The 23,263-nt window shown below is 24.8% G+C and overlaps 1 protein-coding gene across 2 annotated transcripts; it reads right to left on the reverse strand.

Annotated features, from left to right (window-relative positions):
- Positions 1–5,872: 5,872 nt before the first annotated feature.
- On the reverse strand, positions 5,873–22,848 carry LOC127286669 (uncharacterized). Of its 2 annotated transcripts, none has more exons than XM_051313175.1 (5): positions 22,722–22,848; positions 21,663–21,711; positions 20,775–20,871; positions 11,261–11,461; positions 5,873–11,060 (listed from the first exon to the last, which is right to left on the reverse strand). In XM_051313175.1, exons 4-5 carry the CDS (start codon positions 11,418–11,420, stop codon positions 6,079–6,081), a joined length of 5,142 nt encoding a protein of 1,713 aa, XP_051169132.1. In that variant the 5' UTR covers positions 11,421–11,461; positions 20,775–20,871; positions 21,663–21,711; positions 22,722–22,848; the 3' UTR covers positions 5,873–6,078. The 2 variants fall into 2 exon arrangements, with proteins under 2 accessions (XP_051169132.1, XP_051169130.1); XM_051313173.1 differs by lacking the exons at positions 5,873–11,060; positions 11,261–11,461 and adding exons at positions 12,297–18,050; positions 19,026–19,224 and having other exon boundaries at positions 22,722–22,844.
- Positions 22,849–23,263: the final 415 nt, after the last annotated feature.

Below are 23,263 nucleotides of genomic sequence, written 5' to 3' on the forward strand. Positions count from 1 at the left end.
TTTTATTTGTGTATTTGGTTGTCCAGAATCCATACAAACTGATCAGGGAAGTCAGTTCATGAGTGAATTAATGGAAAATATCGCGAAATTATTTAAGATTAAACAATATAAATCAACCGCCTATCATCCACAATCATTGGGAGCATTAGAAAGGAGCCATCATACATTTATTGAATACCTTAGGCATTATTGCGAAAAAGATAATTGGGATTTATGGTTACAATCTTCAATATTTTCCTTTAACACTTCTGTTCACGAATCAACTGGCGTTACACCACATGAAATGATTTTTGGTAAAAAGGCTAGAATTCCATCTGAATTCTCTGAAAAACAAATACCGATGACTTATGCCTGTTATGTTAATGAACTACTAAAAAGAATATCTGAAACAGAAAAAACAGTAGTTGCCAAATTATTAGCGGCAAAGCAAAGATGTAAGAAATATTACGACCAAAAATTAAATGAACAAAGATTTGAAGCAGGAGAGTACGTTTACTTAATAAAAGAATCTAGAGAAAATAAATTTGAAGATCATTATACTGGACCATTTAAAATTGCTAGAATCATAAATGAATTTAACATAGAAATTGAAATTAACTATGACGAAAGAAAAATAGTTCATGTAAATCGCGTTAAACACGCATTTCTTAGAATGTAATAAGATTTTAATAATAAGTTGACTAATTACATGTGACTTTCAATTCAGAAATGTCATTGTAGAACGACCTTAAAGATGTAGAATTAATATAGGGCGAGGTGTGTGTCGCAATATTGAGTTCCATACATTTAATTTATTATTATTAATATTCAAAAATGTTATAGGAAATTCAGAGCTATTAATATTTCTTTTGTTTTAATATCCACAATTAAAAGAAAAAAAAAACCTGTTTAATCAGTTCTTTTCTTACTCATGTACTTCGAGTAAGAATAGCATTTGAAGTAGTATTGACGAACGACCTTAAAATTATGGAGTCACATTTCAGACGTCCTGTGCATTTAATACACATATGGATTTACCTTTAGTTCTCACACTACAATTTTGAAATCACCTTGGTATGTTAGTTCATGTTTGAAACATAATCGTTTGGCATACGTCCATAGTTAGCTGATGAATAAAATCTATTTATTATAATCATTGTCCGTATTAGCCGTTGAGATTATTTCACTAAGTATATTGCAATTAGTCAGAATTGTTTTGTGCTTATTTTTAGCGAGACATATAATCTGTTTATTAAATTACGGCTATATTCCTATTCACTTTTTGTTATTGAATATCATTGGAATGTCGAATTTTAGTGTAAAAAATAATATCCGACCTGACGGCACTTTCAGACGGGTAAGAATCTATTGTTAATATATGTTGTTTATTTGTTAAATTTGAACAGTTGTGGCGAGTGATTATTTATATTATTGTCTCATCTCCAACCTTTAGAATTTCGGATCCGCATTGTGGCATTTTGATTGTTTCTTTTATCCGCCTTGGAGTTTTAGAGTCATTTCGAATAATACGACCTATGTAAGTATAAAAAAAGGGAAGAAAATACGTATGTGCTTCTGTACATTTGTATATGTATGTGTGTATACAAACTGAATAGTGTTATGTGTATAATTATGAACATTTTGCGAAAATAAATTCAATTAATAAACAGACAAATATATGTATGTGTGTATATATATGTTGAAGAGTAACGTACATAAATTTAAAATATTAAATATAAGAGTGTTTACTATTAATTATCAGTGTTAAAGTTTAAATGTTTTTGTTTAATGATTATTTAGTCTTTTAACCTTTTTTATTATTTTTTTTTAGTGAGTGAAACAATTTTGATAAAATTCCAAATATATTATATAATTACGCATACATTAGGTTTTGTTGTCAATGATGACACTTTCCTTGTATTCGCAAAAGATGTTAATTCTCATTTATTTCAAAGTTTGTTTTTGATATTTAGTTGAATCTTGGGGTTGAAAAGTTTTCTTTTATTTTCTTCATACTTGTCGCAAATGATTTTCATTTTCTTAATGAAATTAATTTCACTCAAATCTTATAAAAAAAAAATGTTGATGAGGGTATGTGCAGGGTGTTTGGCATTTATGTTTATGTTCATTTATACGTGCATAAATAAGGATTTTCTTTGAAATTTATATAATATATTATAGGTTCCAAATGACGAAAGAAAAGCTGCGGAGATAATAAGGGCAAAGGACATGACCTTAATTCCTTATTTTGATAATCTTTTTTGGGCCGGATTTAGAGACTATTACCACGAAAGTTTTATTTATTACAAATCAGGATCGGATAAAGTTTGCCGAGATTGCGCAATTTTTTCGACAAGTATGATTCGGCAAGTACGGCGTTGGCAAGAGATGGAAGGCCAAACTGTTTCTTATGTTCCTCCTTATAGTCGTTATATTTACCACCAAATGCGCACACCAGAAATGATTAACGCTCCATTATTAAAACATTTCTATTGCGATAATTGTCGAAAAGCAATACCAAAAGCTGTTGTAAACTCCGAATTATGTGTTCATTGCCGAGTAAAATACGCCGAGAATTGGCAGCACTTTCAGCGAAGACCTTATGATGTTATGGATTTCTTATCCTCAGTTTAAAAAAAAAAAAACTCTTTAATTTATTAAAGATTATTTTTTTTATTTACCTTTTTTTTTCTTATATATGATTAATATTTTTATTTCTTTTTTACATGAGATTTCGTACTTCGAACAAAAGTTATCGAATGTGAATTTTCGTACAATTTAGTGTTTATTTATATACGAATTTTTAACAGTTTGTTAAAATTCCAGTTGGAATTTGTGAATTTAATATATATTAACCATTTTATAATAGTGTTTACTAAACTCTGTTCATAATTAAACTAAAAGAGTTGTAATTGACATTGGTTTTCTGCTAGTTCAGTTACAAATGCGATATGTACGTCTTATTTTGAAGCGGTCACATGACATTCGCGTGATTCAGATGATCTCAATTAATATAATCAATATAATTTTTTTTTTTTGGTAATTGGCGATATATATATATATTCTCATTTTAAATCGCTCATCTTGTGATATAGGTTAATAATTAGAATGCCTATTTAAAAAAAAAAAAGAAAACAACCATTTGATAATTGTATTTAATCATAATTCATTCACATCATAATTTTTAAATAAAAAAAAAATAAAAAAAAAATTTTTTTTTTTCAGTTGATTATATACAAACCCTAATAAAAAAGGGGGGGCACTATATATATGTGAATAATAAGTTTTTTTTTGTGTTTTGAGTAATAAAAATTTTGATTGGAAATCAAAATTTTTGAATAAGGGGGGGAATGTAACGCTGTGCTGTTACCAGCCACCAGGGTTGGGTAACTTGACGTATATTATCTTAATAAATAATTATAATAATATTTCATTTTATTTATTTAAGCACTAAAACATAGTTATTAGTTCCCAATTGAGAGAAAAAGAGAGAGAGAGAGAGAAAAGGGAAGGAAAAGCGAATTGACTAGATAAGAATAAAAGTATATATGTATAGTATATATATAAGAATATGTTTATGGATATGTTTGTGTATATGTATATATGTGAGTTAGTATGAAATTCGATAAAATGAGTATGTGTATATGTGTGTATCTTTGTATATATATATATATATATGTATATATATTAAGAGACATGAGAAAGAGAGAGAGAGAGATAAAAATAATGATAAGGAAATGATAAGATTTAAGAGGTACTTTGGAAGGGTTTTCTGCAGTTTCCCCTATCCTCTGAAAGGTTGTTCAGGCGAATGCGAGTACCTATTTACAAATCGGCTGCAGACGTTAAAAGGACATAAGAAATAATGTAATTAAGGTCCTTTTACAATGAATCTGAGTTCTTACTTTTAAACATTTTTAATTTGTAAATAATTAATTATTATTTGATCAAACTTTGATAGGAGGGTTAAAATTTGTCAAAATGAAATTCTTTCTTTTTACGATCAATAAATACAAGGTCAAAAACTACTGTTAGATTTAAGGAATTACTTTGGCTAGATGAGTCATCTCAAGAACACCTGCATATTCCAAGGTCAGAGGTAGAAGGTTATGTATGACTCATGCCGTAAATGACCGTTTGTAAATGTCAAGGACACTCTTTAAAATACGCAAACAAGACCGTGACTCATAATGCGTATTTTAGTACAAAAACTGCGTTTTATGGACACCTGCAAAGCACACCTGCATCTAAGATCAAAATAGAGGAGAAAAATAGGACAGATCAAAACCAAGAACTTGGCTCTCATTGGTGGCATTATTTCGAGTGAATCATTTTTCTGCAACAGGATTGGCTGGGATCATAGACCCAAGATCGGGAAAAGAGTAGGAATACTCCTATAAAAGAATGAGGACCGAGAGCAGAATTCAGTGATAGAGTGAGAGAGAGTAGAAGACGAAGTAGAAGAAGATTCTTGATAATTCACGGTTTTCGTAGCAAAGAATATTCTAAAGTTAATATTGCGTAGTGAAATGTCTTGAGAGAATCTTAGAAAGATTTAATTTAATAGAACTCAGATTCAGTTAATTACTGAATAAAACAATTAGTGATTTTATATGAAATTTAATTGTGTTTTGTTTTTATATTTAATTCCTCTCAACAAGTTAATCCTTTAGGATTTTAATGAGATTCGGACTCAATCAATAAAACTATAGTGAAGTTAAAGAATTGATATAAACAATTAACATCCTTAATAAGTGAACTATTTAAAATGTTTAAACTAATTGTGTTGTGAAAACACCTTTAAACCAACCGTTGGTTGTTCCTACACTGCTCCATCTACAAAATCATATTCCTGATCATTCAGTTTTGTGTCAGCGAGATTATAGACGGACTATAATATAGTTTCATATTCCTGCGTGTTACAGGCCGAGCAGTGCCATAAAGGTAAGTTCATAATTCAATTTTTAGACCAGGGTTAAGATACAAATTTTGAATATAAATACATAATTTATGTATCAAAATAATAATTTATTTATTTATTCATTTGACAAGAATTGTTCAATTATTCACTAAGTAATATTTAGTATAATTGTGAAATAAAATTATTATTTTCGATTAAAAATTTTTTTTTTTGAAATTTCAATAACTTATATTTGATCGTGAAAGTCCAGGAAATAAAAATCTATTCAATATTTTTGAATCGGTCGGAAGCTGTATTGAATCCGTATTCTTAAACAGGAAATTTCCGATTAATTCAAAATAATATTTTACAGTTTTCAAGTTTTTCTTTCTCATTACCTGTAAATTGAGAGACAATGATATGAATTTTTTCAATTTTAAAAGCATTAAGCAAATCTAACGTATAATTTATTTACAAAAAGCTCGTTTATTAAAAATTATTAAATTTTGTGCGAAATATGACAACATAACCTAAAAATTTTCCTTCCTATTCAAAATTGTCTAAACAGATAAATTTTTTATTAATGGGAAATTACTCTCATTGAATGTCATTTAAAATTAGATACAATAATTATAGGTTCGTAACCAAAAATTTGAAAAACAACAATAAATAATTAAAAAAAAACAATTAAAAAAAGGAAAAAAATTGTTTTTTGAGTAACTTTATAAAAACAGTATTTTTATAGGTATATATAAAAAAAATCGTTAAAAACATTGTTTATTGCAAAATAACCCTTTTTTCGAGTTAAAATTGCAAAAACTTATTAAAACGGCAAAATATGTAAGATTTTCTAAAAACCTATAACAAAGGATTTTGATTTATTTGAAAATAAGTGACAATAAGTTTTCCAAGGTCGATGCGTCGAGGTCACTGTGTCTTTGTCGCTTTTGGAAATTTGTTAATAGAAGATATAAAAATTTTTAATTCAAAATATTCTATGAAAACTTATATTTATTAATAATACATTATTACAACTATTAAACAAAAAGTAAATTTTAATTGCAGAAATTAGTTTTACAAGAATTTCTTTATTCTTAGAAATTTCATTTTTTTTTCAATAAAAAAAATGCAAAAGAAAAAAAATAATTTTCATTATTGAAATCAAATAACAAGATTTTTTTTTAAAGAAATGAAAAACATTAATAATTTTTTGACGGATCTTCTAAAATTCTTTTAAACATTTCAAGTGAACCAGTTCCTGATCCATGCAATATTCTCGATAAATCCTTGAATGTTATTCCATAATTTTCCAAAAAAATAATATTTTTCGTTTTTCCACCATTCCCTTCAATGAAATGATAATATAATTTCTTGAGTACTTCAAAAACATTATTTTTTGCTCCACTTACAATTTCCAATATTGCTCTCAATTTAATAAATTTCTCCATATTCGTCAATGTAATTGTTTTTCTACATTCATTATTGAAAAAAAATGAAAATACATTGTTAAACATAATATAGGCACAGGCGCCCGTTCCTCTTAAAACGCCTGATAAACATTTTAAATTCACTCCATTTTCTTCTAAAGCCAAAAGACATTTTGTTTTTTTTCCCCTTGAATCAAACCAAAGATCATATAATTCTTTAAATGATTTTACATTTGTCACATGTCCACATATAATTTGAAATATTTCATCGATATTTAATTCTTTTTCCAAAATTTTTATATGATTTTGTTTAGAATCATGTTCATTGAATACAAATTGATAAAGATCATCAAAAGCTTGAGGTGCCTTTCTACCTTGTCTTGCTAAAATATTTGCAATTAATAACAAATTAATTCCATTTTTTTCCAAATTTTGTAAACGCACCGTTTTACTGCCTCTGGTATCAAATAAACAATTATATAATTCACGAAAAACTTGACATGTTTTTGTACCCGAATTTTTTAATATTCTCATCAAAATTTGTATATTAATTCCATCTTCTTCATATTTCGACAAATATCTCGATTTTTCGCCTGATAAATTAAAACAAAGTTGAAAAAATTCTTGATAAATTTCAGCGGCATTAGAACCGGAATTTTCAAAAACTGTACATAAATCAATGACACTGATATCGTTGCGTTGAAATATTGTCAAATAAAGTGTTTTTTGTCCATTTGAATGAAACCATAAATTATATAATTTTTCAAATGCATCAATTGCCTGCGTACCCGAACCACTGATGATAAAAAGTAAAATTCGAATATTAAATTTTATTTTTCTCAAATTACGCAAATGACTTCCAGCTTGTCCATTTTTTTCATAAAAAAATGTACAAAATTCTTCCAATTTTTCCATTATTTCATTGGGTGTACTACAACCTTGTAGAACTCTTGCCACATGTTGTGGTAACATTTTATTTCCAAGTATTAAATTTATATAACGTTTTCCTTGTTTTGTAAGAAGTAAATTTACCATTTCTGTAAATTCTTGACTGTATTCATTGTAAATTATTTTTGCAAATCTCCCCTCCCATCTGTGTTTTGCGGCAGCTGATGAATTTTTAATACCTTCAAGATGTTTTTCCAATTGTGAAATTGTAAATGGTGCATGAGAATTTATTGTCAACATATCTTGAAATTCTCGTTGGTTAATTTTTTTTTTTGTTAATTTAACTTCTAGTAAACTAGTCAATGCTTGAGGATCATTAATAATTGATAATGTGTCTCTTATGATTCGTTGCCATTTAAATTTATTACGAGTGGATCTTCTCCAATCGGGCATTAATTTAAAGAATGAGCAAATATTGTGTTCTAACGTATTTTCAATTGGTAAATCACGTTCAAATTCCTCTTCAAAATTATCTTCGTTACTGTCTAAAGATTCTCTTTCAACAAATTCATTAGCATTTGTTTCAGCGTTTCTGAAAATCGAAAATTCATTTTCAACTCTCATTTCGAATCTTTCACTAGATGTTGGATTTTTTTCAGGACCTGTTTTATAGTCAAAATTTCTTCCAGCTGTTAATCTTTCTTGAGAAATATTTAATTTTCCATCATCTTCAAAATCATTTAGAGAAAATCTTTCCTGATTATTTGAATTAATTTCCGGATTTCGATATACAAAATTTGGAAATTTTTCTTGACTATTTGAACATCCTTCTTTTTCCTGATAATTATTTCCAAATACTTGAGTGTAATTTGATTTTTCTCTTTCTTGATTTCGAAAATTCCCAAAAAATTTTTCCTCGATATTTGATTTACTTGTTCCTGCTTTTTCATAATCATTTCTCACAGGAAATTGATTTGATTTATTTTCAAAATTTTTCACAAAAAATTCTTGTCTCGTTTCTTCTACAAAATTTTTTTCCCGATCTTCAACTAAATCAATAATTTCATTTCCTCGCTTCTCTTGTAAATTAAAATTTTCACGATAAATATTCAATTTCCGAGTTTGATTATAAATTGAATTTTGAATTAATCGATTAACTGGTGAATCAGAAGAAATGGAATCACAAATTTTTCTAAATTTTTCCACAGCAAAACGTCCTTCACCATTTAATAATTGACAAACATCGGAAAGTGATTTTCCTTTATCTTCAAGATTTTGTAAAAACACAGTCTTATCACCATTAATATGAAACCAATGTTGGTAAAGTTTTTTAAAAATACTACCAACATGACAACCAGTCTCAACGAGAATATTAAAAATTGACGCAAGTTTAACACCTTCATTTTCTAATGTCAGTAGATAAATTTTTTTACGTCCCTCAATATCAAACCATAATTCATATAATCTTCGAAATGATTCCTCAGCACTGCTTTCTTTTCCTTTAATAACACTACAAATTTGTTTTAAATTCACGCCAGCTTCTTCCAATTTTCTCAAATATAAAGTTTTTTGTCCACTTTTCCAAAACCAAAGATCGTACAATTTTTGAAATGAATCACAAGATTTTCGCAAAACACCACAAATAATTGATAAATTAATTCCATGTTTTTCCAAAATTCTCAATTGTTGTGTTTTTGTATCATCTTCATTGAACCAAAGTGAATAGAGTTTTTTAAATTTTTCCACACTATTGAGACGACTTTCAGTCAAGAGAACAGAAATATGTGATAAATTAACACCCTCCATTTGTAATAATCTCAAATATTTTGTTGGATTTCCAAAATTATCAAACCAAAGACTATATAATTTAATAATTATCTCCGAACATTTTTCACCCGAACCTTTTAACATAATTTTCATATTGTTGACATAAAATTCTTGTCCTTCAAAAATTTTCAATAGTTTCGTTTTATTTCCCTCTTTATCAAACCATAAATTATAGAGATCAAGAAATATTTTTTCCACCTCTTCTATATTTACACCTTTAATAATATTTAACATATCAATAATTTTTATTTCATTTCTCTTCAAAATATCCAAACAAATTTTTCCCTCGCCTTTAGTTAAAAAATTGACAAATTTTCCAAATTCCGGTGCATCTATCACTGAAATTACACGTTTAGCTAATTCAATTTCCTCATAAAACAGATGATTTCTATTTTTTAAATCATCAAAATTTGCTATTCCTCCCTTTGTTATTGGAACAGGATCATGTGATTTTAAATAATTAAATCCAATTTTATACAAATAATTCAAATCAATTTGTTTATCGGCAATTTCTTTTTGTAGTACTTTGGAAAATTCCTCCGAATTATATTGCCGTACGGCAAAAACAATTTTATCCAAAAACATTTCTTTTAAATTATATAAATCAATATCGGAAAATTGATCCTGGGGAATTGTTAATAAATCGAAAATTATTTTTCTTGTATCACCATGTGAAAATTGGTACAAATTATTTACATCTAGAAAAGAATGTCTAAAAGTCAAATATTTCTCTTCCAAAGTATTTAGACGAGAGAATTTTAAACAATGAATTAATTCCTCTTCAATGTTTGCCTCGAATTTTTTTCCCAATATCAATTCTTTAACGAGTGTGAGACTACCATTGGTGAAAATAATAAAATAATCAATATTTTTATCTAATTGAATGAAAAAAGAAAAAAGAGTATTGATAAAGAAAATTTGTGCTTGCTTTAAGAAATCTTCATTTTTCCTAATTGTTAATTCAAGTGGTTTGAAATAAAGAAAATTATTTCTCGAATTCATTGCAATATTTTGTGTTTCATTTTTTTCGTCAAATTTCACACCATGAATATTTTCATACAAAAACATTTCATGCAAACTAAAGATAAATAATTCAAAACTATAAAATGTATTTATCAAATTTTGAGAATTTTCTATTTCGTCTTCAGATAATTGTTCAATTATTTCTTTTCGAATCACATTTAAATCTTGATTTTCACTACGAATTTCATTTCTTACTGTTTGAAATAATTCACCAATTTCCGGTTGATTAACGGCAAATATTAATCGATCGAAAAATAATCTCTTTATAACCGGTTGTTTTAATCCTGCCATTCCAATTTTATTTCGTAAAAGTTTGGAAAAATGAATAAAATAATGTAATTTATTTCTTGTTCTCTCGTCATTGGAAAATCGATAAAATTCACCGGTGCTATTATTAATTTTCAACAGATTCATTAAATCTGGATCAGTTTCTGAATTGATATTTTGAAGTTTAATTAAATTATTATCTGATGTGTCGATTTGTTTTAATTTTTTATCATCCGTTAAATCAAATGCACAATTTGTGTAGATTATTAAATATTTCGGTGCATCTGTCAATTGATCTAAATAACAAATTAATTCCATTGCAAATTCATTTAAATAATTTGTCAATGCAAAATCGCCTATATTTGAAATTAATGAATTGCCATTTAAACTTTTTTTAATGAAATATGTATCGACATATTGTACTCGAATACAAAAATATTCTCCATTGTAGCATTGAATTATATTATTAAATTGACCGAGTTTGGAATTTTTGAATATTGCCGGTTCAGTGGAATTTGTGAAAATTGATTTTCTAAGTAAAAATAATGTTGATAATTCCAATTGATACATGAGACTAATTAAACGATGAGGATAAGAATTTTGAAAATTATCAAATGTAGTATTGTGGGATTTTTCCAGTGTATTTGATGATGTTTTTTCTTTATATTTCCAATTTGTGTCCATGTATCTCGCATCTTTGTTGTTTTTAGTTGAAGAACTTGTTGACGCTGTCCATGAATTATTGTCACCTAGTAGAAAAATATTTTATATTTAGTAAACGTAAAAAAAATAGTTAAAATAAAAAAAAATTGGTTAAACAAAAAATAGTAAAATTAAAAAATAAAAAAAAAAAGAAAATATAGTGCATAATAAAAAAAAGTAAATCAAAAAACAGTAAAACAAAAAAATAGTTAAATAAAAAAAAATTTTTTAATTATCTAATACGTACATCTTCTTTTATTTTCGTATAAATCTGATTCGTCCATTAATCTTCGTTTATTGGTTGATTGTTCCATTGCTAATTGTTCGTTTCCATACATTCTATTTCTAAATATTTTTTCAGAAGGGTTGCAATGCCTTCTATTAAAATAGGGATTTCTGCTTTCCATTTTTTGCAAAATCGGCTAAATTCGAATTTAGAAAACTGAAACTGAAACAATAATTATTTAATTTTTTGTGTTTGTTTAAGAAAAAATTTTTTAATCAATAAAATTTTTGAACAAAATATTGTAAACAAAGATCAAGTAACAAATTTTAATTTATTTTCATTTAAAATAAAAAAAAATTTGCAATTTTTAAAATAAAATTTAAAATAAATAAAAAATTTTGTAAATTAAAAAAAAGGGTAAATAACAAAATGAATTCTATTTGTAAAAATGGAATAAAAATTATATTATTTACTATAACTTAAAGCAAAAAACAAAAAGTTAAATAATTATTGTTTATAACAACAAATTTTAGATCAAAATATTTATTTTTTAAATTCTACAATTGAATTTTAAAATATATATGGTATTTAAGAAAAACTAAAAATTAAAAAAAAAATTTTAAACAAAAAATGTAATTTTAAAGCAAATTTTTTTTAAAAAATAACGCTGTAAAAACGCTAAGTAAAACAGAAAAAATCCAATTTTAGTAAAAAAAAAATCTACTTTATAAAAATTAAAAATTTTTAAATTATTCAATTTTTTTCTGTAATTTACACCTACAACTGTATTACTGTATTTTTGATAAATAAACAATCTATTATAAAAAAAAAAAATTAGAGCGTCGTGCTAATAACGCGAAGGTCGAGGATTCGATCCCCCATGGGCCAAAAGTTTTTTTTTTTATACAGTCAAGAATGTCAAATTTCAAAGGAAAACTTATAAAATAATTTTAAGAAAATTTCAATTATAATAAACCCTTAGAATGTTTAAAAAAAAAAATTAAATTCCCGAAGGAAATTACAAATTAAAAAGATATTTAAATTTCACTAAAACAAATTATTCTATAAAATTGTTTATTTATACATTTATTACATTAATGTAGTAAACATCGTATATAAATTATAGTAATAATTAGTTTTAATAGAATTTCTTCAATTCTCACAAGTTTCATTATTTGTTTTCTCCTTTTTAAATAAAATAATTTTTTTACTATACCTACTCGCATAGAAACAAACAAAAAAATTTTCTCATCATTGAAACTATATAACATCAAAAAAAAAAAACAATTATCTTCAAAAATAAAAACTTAGAAAAAAAATAATACACATTAATAATCTTCATCATCATCTTCATCTTCATTTTGTCTTTGAAAATGTTCAAGTAATTCATATTTACTGTAATTACGTCGAACCGAAAAGTCTAAAATTTTTTTAAACTTTCTCACTGCTTTACCACCTGTTCCATATAATATCCCCGATATTTCCATTAAATTTATGTCATTTTCCTCCAAAGCCAAAATATGTCGTGTTTTTCTATTTTTTGCATCAAACCAAAGATTATATAAACTTCTAAGATCATTGAAAACATTTTTTTTTGAACCAATGACAATTTCTAACATTGCCCTTAATTCAATGACTTGTTCAATATTCTTTAATTGATCCTTTTTTCGAAATTGATCATCAAAGAAAAATGAAAATAAATTATTAAATATAACATAAGCGTATAATCCCGTTCCTTTTAATACACTCGCCAAACATTTTAAATTGACTCCATTCTCATCCAAAATTCGCAAATAAATTGATTTCATTCCTCTTTCATCGTACCAAAGATCATATAATTCTTTAAAACATTTTAAATCCGTTTCATAGCCACAAATTATTTCAAATATTTCCCTCATATTTAATTCTCTTTCCAAAATTCTTATATGTTCTTGATGATAACCATTTTCATTGAATACAAATTTATAAAGATCATCAAATGCTTCAGGTGCTTTTGGTCCTTTTCTATTTAAAACATTTGCAACAAATGTCAAATGAATTCCATTTTTTTCCAAATTTTGCAAACGTACAGTTTTATTACCACGTGAATCAAATAAATAATTATACAATTCACGAAATACTTGACATATTTTTGCACCAGAAGTTTTAAATATTGTCACCAACATTGATAATTTAATACCCTCTTCTTCGAATTTCGTTAAATATTTCGTTTTTCTTCCATTCGAATCAAAACAAAGATCATAAAATTCATGATAAATTTCCGCTGCATTAGCACCAGAATCTTCAAGAACTGTACATAATTGAACTAAATTTATATCATTTCTTTCAAATGTTTTCAAATAATAAGTTGTTTGTCCCCTTGCATCGAACAATAAATTAAATAATTTATCAAATGCCTCCATTCCATGTGTTCCCGATCCACCGATAATAAACAATAATAATCGTATTTTCACATTTGTTTTAGTTAAAATTTTTAAACAATTTTTTTCATATCCTTTATCGTCAAACCAATATCCACACATTTCTTTTAATGCTTGTTTAACTTCATTTGCATTTTTACAACCTCTTAAAACTCTTCCAACATATTGTGGTAAAATTTTATTTTTACGCAAAAAACTTAAATAACGCATACCTTGCCATTGTTGTAGATAATTAACGAGTAAATTAAATTCCGAATTAAATTCATCAAATATAAGTTTTGCAAATTTCACCTCATTTCTAATATCGCGTGGTATTGCTTTTTTACCACCTTTAAGAAGATGTTCCAATTGTTTCACAGCAAATGGTGGATGATTTCTTAACGAATAAATATCATTAAATTCATTTTGAGTGATACGTTTTTTTTGCAATTTTGTCTGTAAAAAACTATTTAAAGCTTGAGGATTATTAATTATTGGCAATATTTCTCTTATTACACGTTTCCATTTTGCTCTAAAACGTATTACTTTTTTCCAAGCGGGAAAAAGTTTAAAGAGAGCAGCAATTTTTCGTTTTAATTGTGTATTTGAACATAATTTATTTGTATTTCCTTTTGTTGGTTTCTCCTCAAATTCATGGTCGTCAACGTCGTTGTATTCTTCTTCATCATCTTCTTCTTGTTCTTCTTTGTCGTAATTATAAAAATCTTCATTTTCATTTTCATTACTACCAAACGATGCATTTTCATCGCTTGCATAATCATCCTCTATTTTATAATCAAAATTTGAAAATTTCGAATTTATTTCACTAAATGATGATTTACTCGTTTCTCCTCGTATTGTTAAGGGATTTTGAAAATTTTTATTAGAATTTTGAAATCTTTCTTGTGGAATATTTCTTTCTCTTGTAAAATTAGTTTCACGAGGAATTTCATATTTTTGAGGAAGATTTGATTCTGTTCTTGAATTATAATTTTCAACGGGAATATCAAATCTTTGAGGAATATTAAATTCTGTTATTGAGTCACATTGAAAATTTTCATCAGATATTTCAAATCTTTGAGGATTTTCTGTTTCTCTTCTTGAATGACCAGGAATGTCAAATCTTTGAGAAATATTTGTTTCTTTTGCATGAAAATTTTCACTAGGAATTTCAAATTTTTGAGAATTTTGTGTTTCTCTTCTTGAATGAAAATTTTTATCAGAAATTTCAAATCTCTGAGGAATATTTAATTCAGCTATTGAATCAAATTGAAAATTTTCATCAGGAATTTCAAATCTTTGAGGAATATTTAATTCTGTTATTGAATCAGATTGAAAATTTTCATCAGGAATTCCAAATCTTTGAGAATTTGAATTTTCTCCTTTACTATTTGAATATTGAAAATTTTTCCCCTCAAATCTTTCTTGAGAATTATTTGCCATTTCTCCTCTTGTTGGAAAATTTTTACTATTTTCCCCTCTTTTATTTTGATATTCAAATAATTTTTGATTTTGAAATTGTTCTTGAGTATTTAATTTTTTTGTTTCACGATATTCAAAATTTCTTGGAAATCTTTGATGATCCACATTTTCAAATTGTTCCGAAATTATTTCCATTTTTTCCTGTTTACACGCCATTTGATTAATTAATTGTTCAAGTGGCGAATTAACAGAATTCAATGATGAAACAAGTGTTTTAAATTTATCAACAGCCTTAAAACGTTCACCATTCAAAAGTCGACAAATTTCAGATAAATTTCTACCTTTTGATTCCAGTATTTTTAAATAATGTGTTTTCTCTCCATTACCATGAAACCAATGATTAAAAAGATTACCAAAAATTTCACCAACATGACAGCCACATTCGGGTAAAATATCAAAAATAATTGACAAATTAATATTTTCATTTTCCAATTTTTTTAAATAAAATGTCTTTCGTCCTTGTGCTTCAAACCATAAATTGTACAATATTCGAAAAGCTGAAACAGCATCGCCCTCAGATCCTTTAATAACAGTACACAATTGATTTAAAGAAATTCCCGCATCTTCCAAATTTTGCAAATAAATCGTTTTTCGTCCCGTTTTATCAAACCAAAGTTTATATAAATCAGGAAATGATTCACCTGAATTATGCAAAAGATTAACAATAATTGTCAAATTAATGCCATTTTTTTCTAAATTTTTCAACGATATCGTTTTATTTCCATTTTCATTAAACCAGAATGAATAGAGTCCCTTGAATCTCTCAACAACACTATTAACACGAATTCCACTCAAAAGAATTGAAACATGTGACAAATTCACACCCTCCATTTGTAATGTTCTCAAATAATTCGTTGGATTTCCAAAATTATCAAACCACAAATTATACAAATTAATCAAAATTTTTGCACTCCTCGAACCATAACCTTTTAACATTGTTGAAATATTTTTAACATAAAGTCCATGACCTTCGAAAATTTTCAATAATTTCGTTTTATTTCCCTCATTGTCAAACCATAAATTGTATAATTCATAAAAACTTTTTTCACCATCCTTAACGCCAGCCTTTGCCAAAATTTGCGACATTGCCGATAATTCAATTCCATTTCTTCTCAATGTATCCAAACAAATTTTACCCTTGCCTTTAGTTAAAAAATCCACAAAACGTCCAAATTCTGGCGTATCAGTTTGTGAAATTACCAATTTTGCAAATTCAATTTCCTCTTGAAATAAACGATTCTCAATGTTTTGTCTATTATTTCTCAATTGATGAAAATTTGTCATTAAATATTCCTTTGTCATTGGAACATTCTCATGTGATTTTAAATAGCGTAATGCAATTTTATTCAAATTAATAAAATCATAAGGTATTTGTTTCTCATCAATTTCTTTTTCTAATACTTTGGAAAATTCCTCCGAATTATATTGTCGTACGGCAAAAACAATTTTATCCAAAAACATTTCTTTTAAATTGTCATTTGAAAATTTTTCATTTCTCATTTCATATTCCTCGGGTATTGTCAATAAATCGAAAATTATTTTTCTTGTATCGCCACGTGAAAATTGATATAAATTATTAGAATTCAAAAATGAATGTCTAAAAGTAAAATATTTCTCTTCCAAAGCATTTAATCGACAGAATTTTAAAAGATGAATTATTTCCTCTTCATCTTTTGCCTCGAATTTTTTACCCAATATCAATTCTTTAACGAGTGTGAGACTACCATTGGTGAAAATAACAAAATAATCAATATCTCTACTTAATTCGAGAATAAAAAAAGAAAAAAGTGTATTAATAAAAAAAAATTGTGCCTGTTTTGTAAAATCTTCATGTTCACTAATTATTAATTCAAGTGGTTTAAAGTAGAGATAATTATTTCTTGAATTCATTGCAATATTGTGTGTTCCATTTTTTTCATCAAATCTCACACCGAGAATATTTTCATACAAATACATTTCATGTAAACTTGAGATAAATAATTCATAAGTGTAAAAAGTATTTATCAAATTTTGTCTTTTTTCTCCAACTCTACGTTCCTCTTCTTCAATTAATTGATCCATTATTTCCTTACGTATAACATTGAAATTAACATTTTTATCACGAATTTCATTTCTTACTATCTCAACTAATTCCTCAATTTTTGGTTGATTGACAGCAAATACTAAACGATTGAAAAATGTTTTTTTTATTTCATTTTGTTGTAATCCAGCAATTTTAATTTTATTTTGCACAACATTGGAAAAATTGACAAGATAAAATAAATTTTTCCTCGTCTCTTCATCATTGGCAAATCGATAAAATTCACCATTACTTTTTAATAATTCAATTAAATCGGGATCACTTTCTGAATTTATTATTGACAATTGAAGTAAATTACATTCTTGTGTTCCAATTTGTTTTAATTTTTTATCATGTGTCAAATCAAATGCACAATTTGTATAGATTATTAAATATTTCGGTGCATCTGTCAATTGATCTAAATAACAAATTAATTCCATTGCAAATTCATTTAAATAATTTGTCAATGCAAAATCGCCTATTTTTGATATTAATGAATTACAATTTAATGTTTTTGTTATGAAATGTGTGTCAACGTATTGTACTCGAATACAATAATATTCTCCATCGAAACATTGAATTATATTATTAAATTGACCGACTTTGGAATTTTTAAATATTGCTGGCTCTGTAGATTTTGTGAATGAATTTTTTCTCAATAAACAAAGAATTGATAATTCAATTTGATACATATGACTCATAAAACGATATGGATAGGAATGTTGATGTTGATAAAATTTACAGGTATCATTAAATTTCTCAACTGTATTTGATGATGATTTTTCTTTAAATTTCCAATTTGTCTCCTGATATTGTGCAACAGTGTTTCTTTGGTTTGAGCTACTTCTTGATGCTGTCCATATATTATCACCTAATGAAAAAAAAAATCTATTTTTAGTGAGATTAAAAAATAGTAAAAAAAATAGTTAAAAAAGTAGTAAAGAAATAGTAAAAGAAAAAAGTAAAAAAGTAAAAAAAATATTTTAAAAAATAGTAAAAAAAAATTGAAACGCATGAATATTCCCCACAATGAATTTGTTCGTAATTTCCATACCGAATTTTATAAAAGAAGAATTTTCATTGAATTGAATTTTCATATTTCAGAATTTTTATTTAACTAGTCAAAAAACATCCCAAGCAATACTTAATCAAGTTTTACAGATTTTTAAAATAAAATTTTTTTTTAAATACATAATAATTTTTATAGAGTTAGAAATTTTTAGAAATAATTGAATTTGAAAAGATTTTATTAATTTTCAGACAATAATTAAATTTTACAACACTAAAAATAATTTATCAAATAATTTTAGATAACATTTTTTAAAAGTAATTGAATTTTCAAAGATTTACAATTTAGATTTTTGAAATTGATTGAACTTCAAGTGATTTTTAATTAAACATTATTGATGATTTCTATTATAATAAAAAATTTATTAGAAATTGCAGACAAAAATACAATAATTTGAAAATCATTTTTAAGCGAAAAATGGTTTGAACAAATAATTGAATTTTCCGAAGAATATTATAAAAATCATTAAAAAATAATTGAAATTTTTACAAATAATTAAATTTCAAGTGATTTTGAATTAAAATTTTTTGATAATTTTATTTTTTTTTGAAAATTATAAACAAATATTAAATTTCATAAAAATTTTAATTGAAAAATAGTTTATAAAACTAAAAATAAATTTAGAGTGGGAAATATTCATTGGTCCCGTAAAAATTGGTAAAAAAAAATTAAAATAAAAATAGTACAAAAAAAAAAAAAAAAAAAAATGTAAAATTAGTAAAAAAAAAAAGTAAAAATAGTAAAAAATTAACAAAAAACTAATTATCTAATACGTACGTCTTCTTTTATTCTCGTAAAAAGCTGATTCCTCTATTGATTTACGTTTATTGATTGATTGATTCATTTTTGTTTGTTCATTTCCGTAAATTCTATTTCTTAATGTTTGCTCAGAGGCATCATAATTGCCCCTATGAAAATAGGGATTCCTTTCCATTATTTTTTTTGTGGAATCAATTAAATTCGAGTCTTTAGCAAACTGTAATAAACAACATTTATGAATATTTTCTTTTTTTTTTTTTGGGAAATTTTTCTGAACTGTTTTACAACATAAAAAATGATGGCGTGCCGAGTATTTTTAAAAAAACTAATTATTTAATAATAGTTAATTATTAATGTTAATAATTTATTATTATTTATTAATTATTAATAGTTATTTAAAAAAATTGTCCGTGATATTTAATTTTTTTGAACTTAACAAAAATTGAATTTTATATTTTTATATTTTATTTTTATATATTTATTTTAATAAATGATCCGTTGTTTCATAAAATTTAATTAATTATAATTAATTAATACTAACTTGCATTAATAAATAAGTTGCATTTTTTTCAATTTTGGATATATTAACGTATTTTTTGTTCTTTGGAAAATTAATTAATTATTGTAATTAATATATAATATAATTTTTTTTAAAATTATGTTCTTGGGTTTATTTGTTAATTGGAATTTTTATGTTACCATTGAAATTATTAACTAACTATATAGTAATTATAAAAATGTTCTCCTTGAAAATTCGCCAGGTGTAAATGTTGGTTCAACGTAGCGCGAAAAATTATTATTATTATCCAGTTGCCAAAAATTAAATAAATTTAATATATAATAAATTTATTTACACTCAAAATTGTTACTTTAACATGAAAAACATATACTAACCCTTTGGGTATCCAACATTTTATTTAACATCTTCGTAAGTTTTCTATAGAATTAATTGAAAAACTAAAATATTATTTCTCGGTCTATTAGTAATCATATATGCAAAAAAAAAAAAATTCAGAATGGCAAGCAGTAAAGTTTCAAATATATTTTTTTCTGTTTAGTCTCATTGACATAAAACTTATTAGCCATAAATTTCAATTGACATAAGTTAATAAAATAAATAAAGTTAATAAATAAATGAATAAATAAATAAAATAAAATAATTGACATAAACTTTACTTAGTCTCATTTAACAAAAAAAAAGTACTTAATAGCAAGTAAGAATAAAGGAAACCTCAAATTTATGTGAAATATTACTCATGACAAGAGAGTTTTATGTAAAAATGAAATTTATCTCAAATGACCTTAAATTGTCAGATAAAATTTATAAAAAATGAATTTTATGCTAAGTATGATTTATTCTATGAAAAATTTAGACCAAATAATATTGTTGAATATTCTTGTAATATATTAGGGTTGCCTCAAAAAATTTAATTTCTTTTTCCCTGCTTTATAACTGAAAATTTGTTTTTTCCCCATATCCTGACAAAATATTTTTATTCTTAAAACAAAAAAATAAAAAAAATTCTATTAAAATTCTCTTTTTTACGAAAATTGGATTTTTTTTTAATAAACTTTAGGTCTTTGATATTTTACCAGGGTTTTTTTTTAAATTTATTTATTTATAAAAAACTCTCTCTCTCTTCGACCTAAAATTTTGATACTATATTTTTAAAAAAATCCAAAAATATATTTACTATTTTAAAATAATATTTATACGCGTCAAAATGTTCTGTAATTTTAAAAATAAATTGAATTCAAGAGACATACCTTAATTTTTTTAAAAATGTTCACATCCTTATACTTAGGGTGTTTTATAGCACATTTTCTTCATCTGTCGTGAGAAATTGTAGGCGAAAGTTGATACCTTTAGGACAAATAAAATATATTTAAAAATTTTTAAATAAAATAATAAAATAATAATATTAATAATAATCCAATTTCAAAAATTTCTCTTAATTTATATCTAATTCTTTTTTGGAAATAATTAAAGTTCTTTTTAACGCGTTTTTTTGGAAAATTTTAATCGTAAGTTTATTTACAATTTTAGGATTTTTAGGAGAATAATATTTACAATTCTAGGATTTTCTCAATAAAATTTACAATTTTCTTGTTATTAAAAAATTTTCCGTTTTGAATTTCGAATAAATTATAAAACTTAAATCAATTAAAATTTGTAGAAATTAAAATTCGAATAATTAAAAACTTAAATCAATTAAAATTTGAATAATTTGAAATAAAATTTTGATAAATTGAAATTTGAATAATTATTTGAAACTTAAATCAATTAAAATATGGATAAATTCGGATAATTTGAAACTTAAATCGATCAATTTTTTAATTTAAATTAGTTTGAATTTTCGTTAATTTCAAGCTTTCAATGCTTAAATTTGCATTTGATTAAAATTTCAATTAATAAATTTGTTTTTATCAATAAAAATTAGAATTGATTGAAAGTTAAATAACTCTAAATTTAAATTTAAAAAAAAATTTAGATTTAATTAAAATTTATTAAAATTTAAATTCAAATCGAAAATAAAATAATTTTTAGTGTTCATTAATTTTTGGGATTAAAAAAAAATCCCCCAAAGAACTCGGTTTAGAAAATTATTTCTATAATTAAAATTTTGATTTTAATATTTTTTAAAAGTTTCTTACTTTAAATCAGGTCTCGTTAAATTCAGCCGCAATATTTTTTTCTCAATAACTGAAAAAGTGAAAATAACTTTATTTTTCCATTGATTTAAAATTATATTTTTTTTATTATCCTCTTTTGAGTAAATTTGGTCGCATTTTTGTTGAACAGAATTTTATTTGGAAGAATTTCTATTTTTAAAAACGATAATTCGGTCAAATAAAATTTTGTTCAAATAAAAATTTGATTAAATGAAAATTTAATTCAAATAAAATTTGTCCAAATGATAATTGATGTTGAATAAAAATTTGTTTTTAAAACTAAATTCATGAAAATTTTAAGGTAATTTTTTATGCGACCTCTAAAATTTATTTTTAAGACACTATTTTAATATTATATAATAATTGTTCTTGTATTATTTATTTAAATTCAATATTTCATTTTCTTTAGTTTTTCGCTCAAAATTAATCATTATTTATTTTTGTTTCCTTTATTTTCAGATTTTTTCACGTTTCTATTCAAAATTGTGTTTGAAAATTTATATAATTACGCGCAAAATATTTTAAAATGAATAAAACTTACATTCAATAAAATAATAGAAATGTTGCTTTATTTAAAAAGATAATGGAAAAAATATTCAGTGAACGAATTTACACTATTTCATAATGCATTAGAATTAAATTTCTAATTGAAACAAATTAGACATTTGCCGTATAAAGTAAGGTTATGTAGTTTTGAAACAAAAATAAGTGCCATTACTACTTAGAAACAAATGTCCATGTACATAATTTTTTTTCGAAAAATTTTCACTATTTTTGTCTAAAAACAATAAAAACATCAAGAATCATAACCTTTCTTAAATATAATTACAAATGTTTTGAATATGACAATTAGTAATAACATATAAGTGAAAAACCGCGGTGGTTATAAATGTGCTAAAATATTTTCTACTAAGCATTTGATAAAGTAAATTTGATTTCATTATTATTATTATATGTGAAAGATCAATTATTTTGTGACAAAAGTTCTAATAATCCTTAACATATAAAAGTTTAAAAAATATTATTTAAAGAATAACTTACAAATTAATGTCCTGATGATTGTTTAATAAATTCGCTTAGACACATAACCTTTCTTTAAAAACATATAAATAATAACAATACGACCATTTGCAAACTTTGCAATGCAAGAAATAAAATAGAACATGGTTTATAATAAAAAGGTTTCTCGGGTTTCTTGTCAGAGCGAGTTTCTAGGCACCTAAAGGTGAAATCACATGACAGTGTTTCGTGTTACGTAAGTTACGTTACGTTTCAGAACGTAAACATGGAAAATTTTGTACTGAATTTGTAAATTCAACATAAAGGTGCTTATATACCTCAAATTTCGATCAGATGAACATTATTTCTGGACCGTGAAAATGCGTGAAAAGTCATTTTCACGGCGGGTATTTTTGAATTGTTTTAAACAAAAAATGTTTTTTTAAGAAATATAATATTAAATAATTGTTTTAATATGTAAGAACACTTTAAAATAGTGATAGGAAGATGATTTGATTGAAAAATTTAGCAAATTTTGCTTTAAAACGTTTTCTGCTACAAGAAAGTGTAAAATGACGATGTTT

Source organism: Leptopilina boulardi, unplaced genomic scaffold (genome assembly GCF_019393585.1).
Source record: "Leptopilina boulardi isolate dan_hultmark-lab unplaced genomic scaffold, ZJU_Lbou_2.1 LbouV2_362, whole genome shotgun sequence".
NCBI lineage: Eukaryota > Metazoa > Arthropoda > Insecta > Hymenoptera > Figitidae > Leptopilina > Leptopilina boulardi.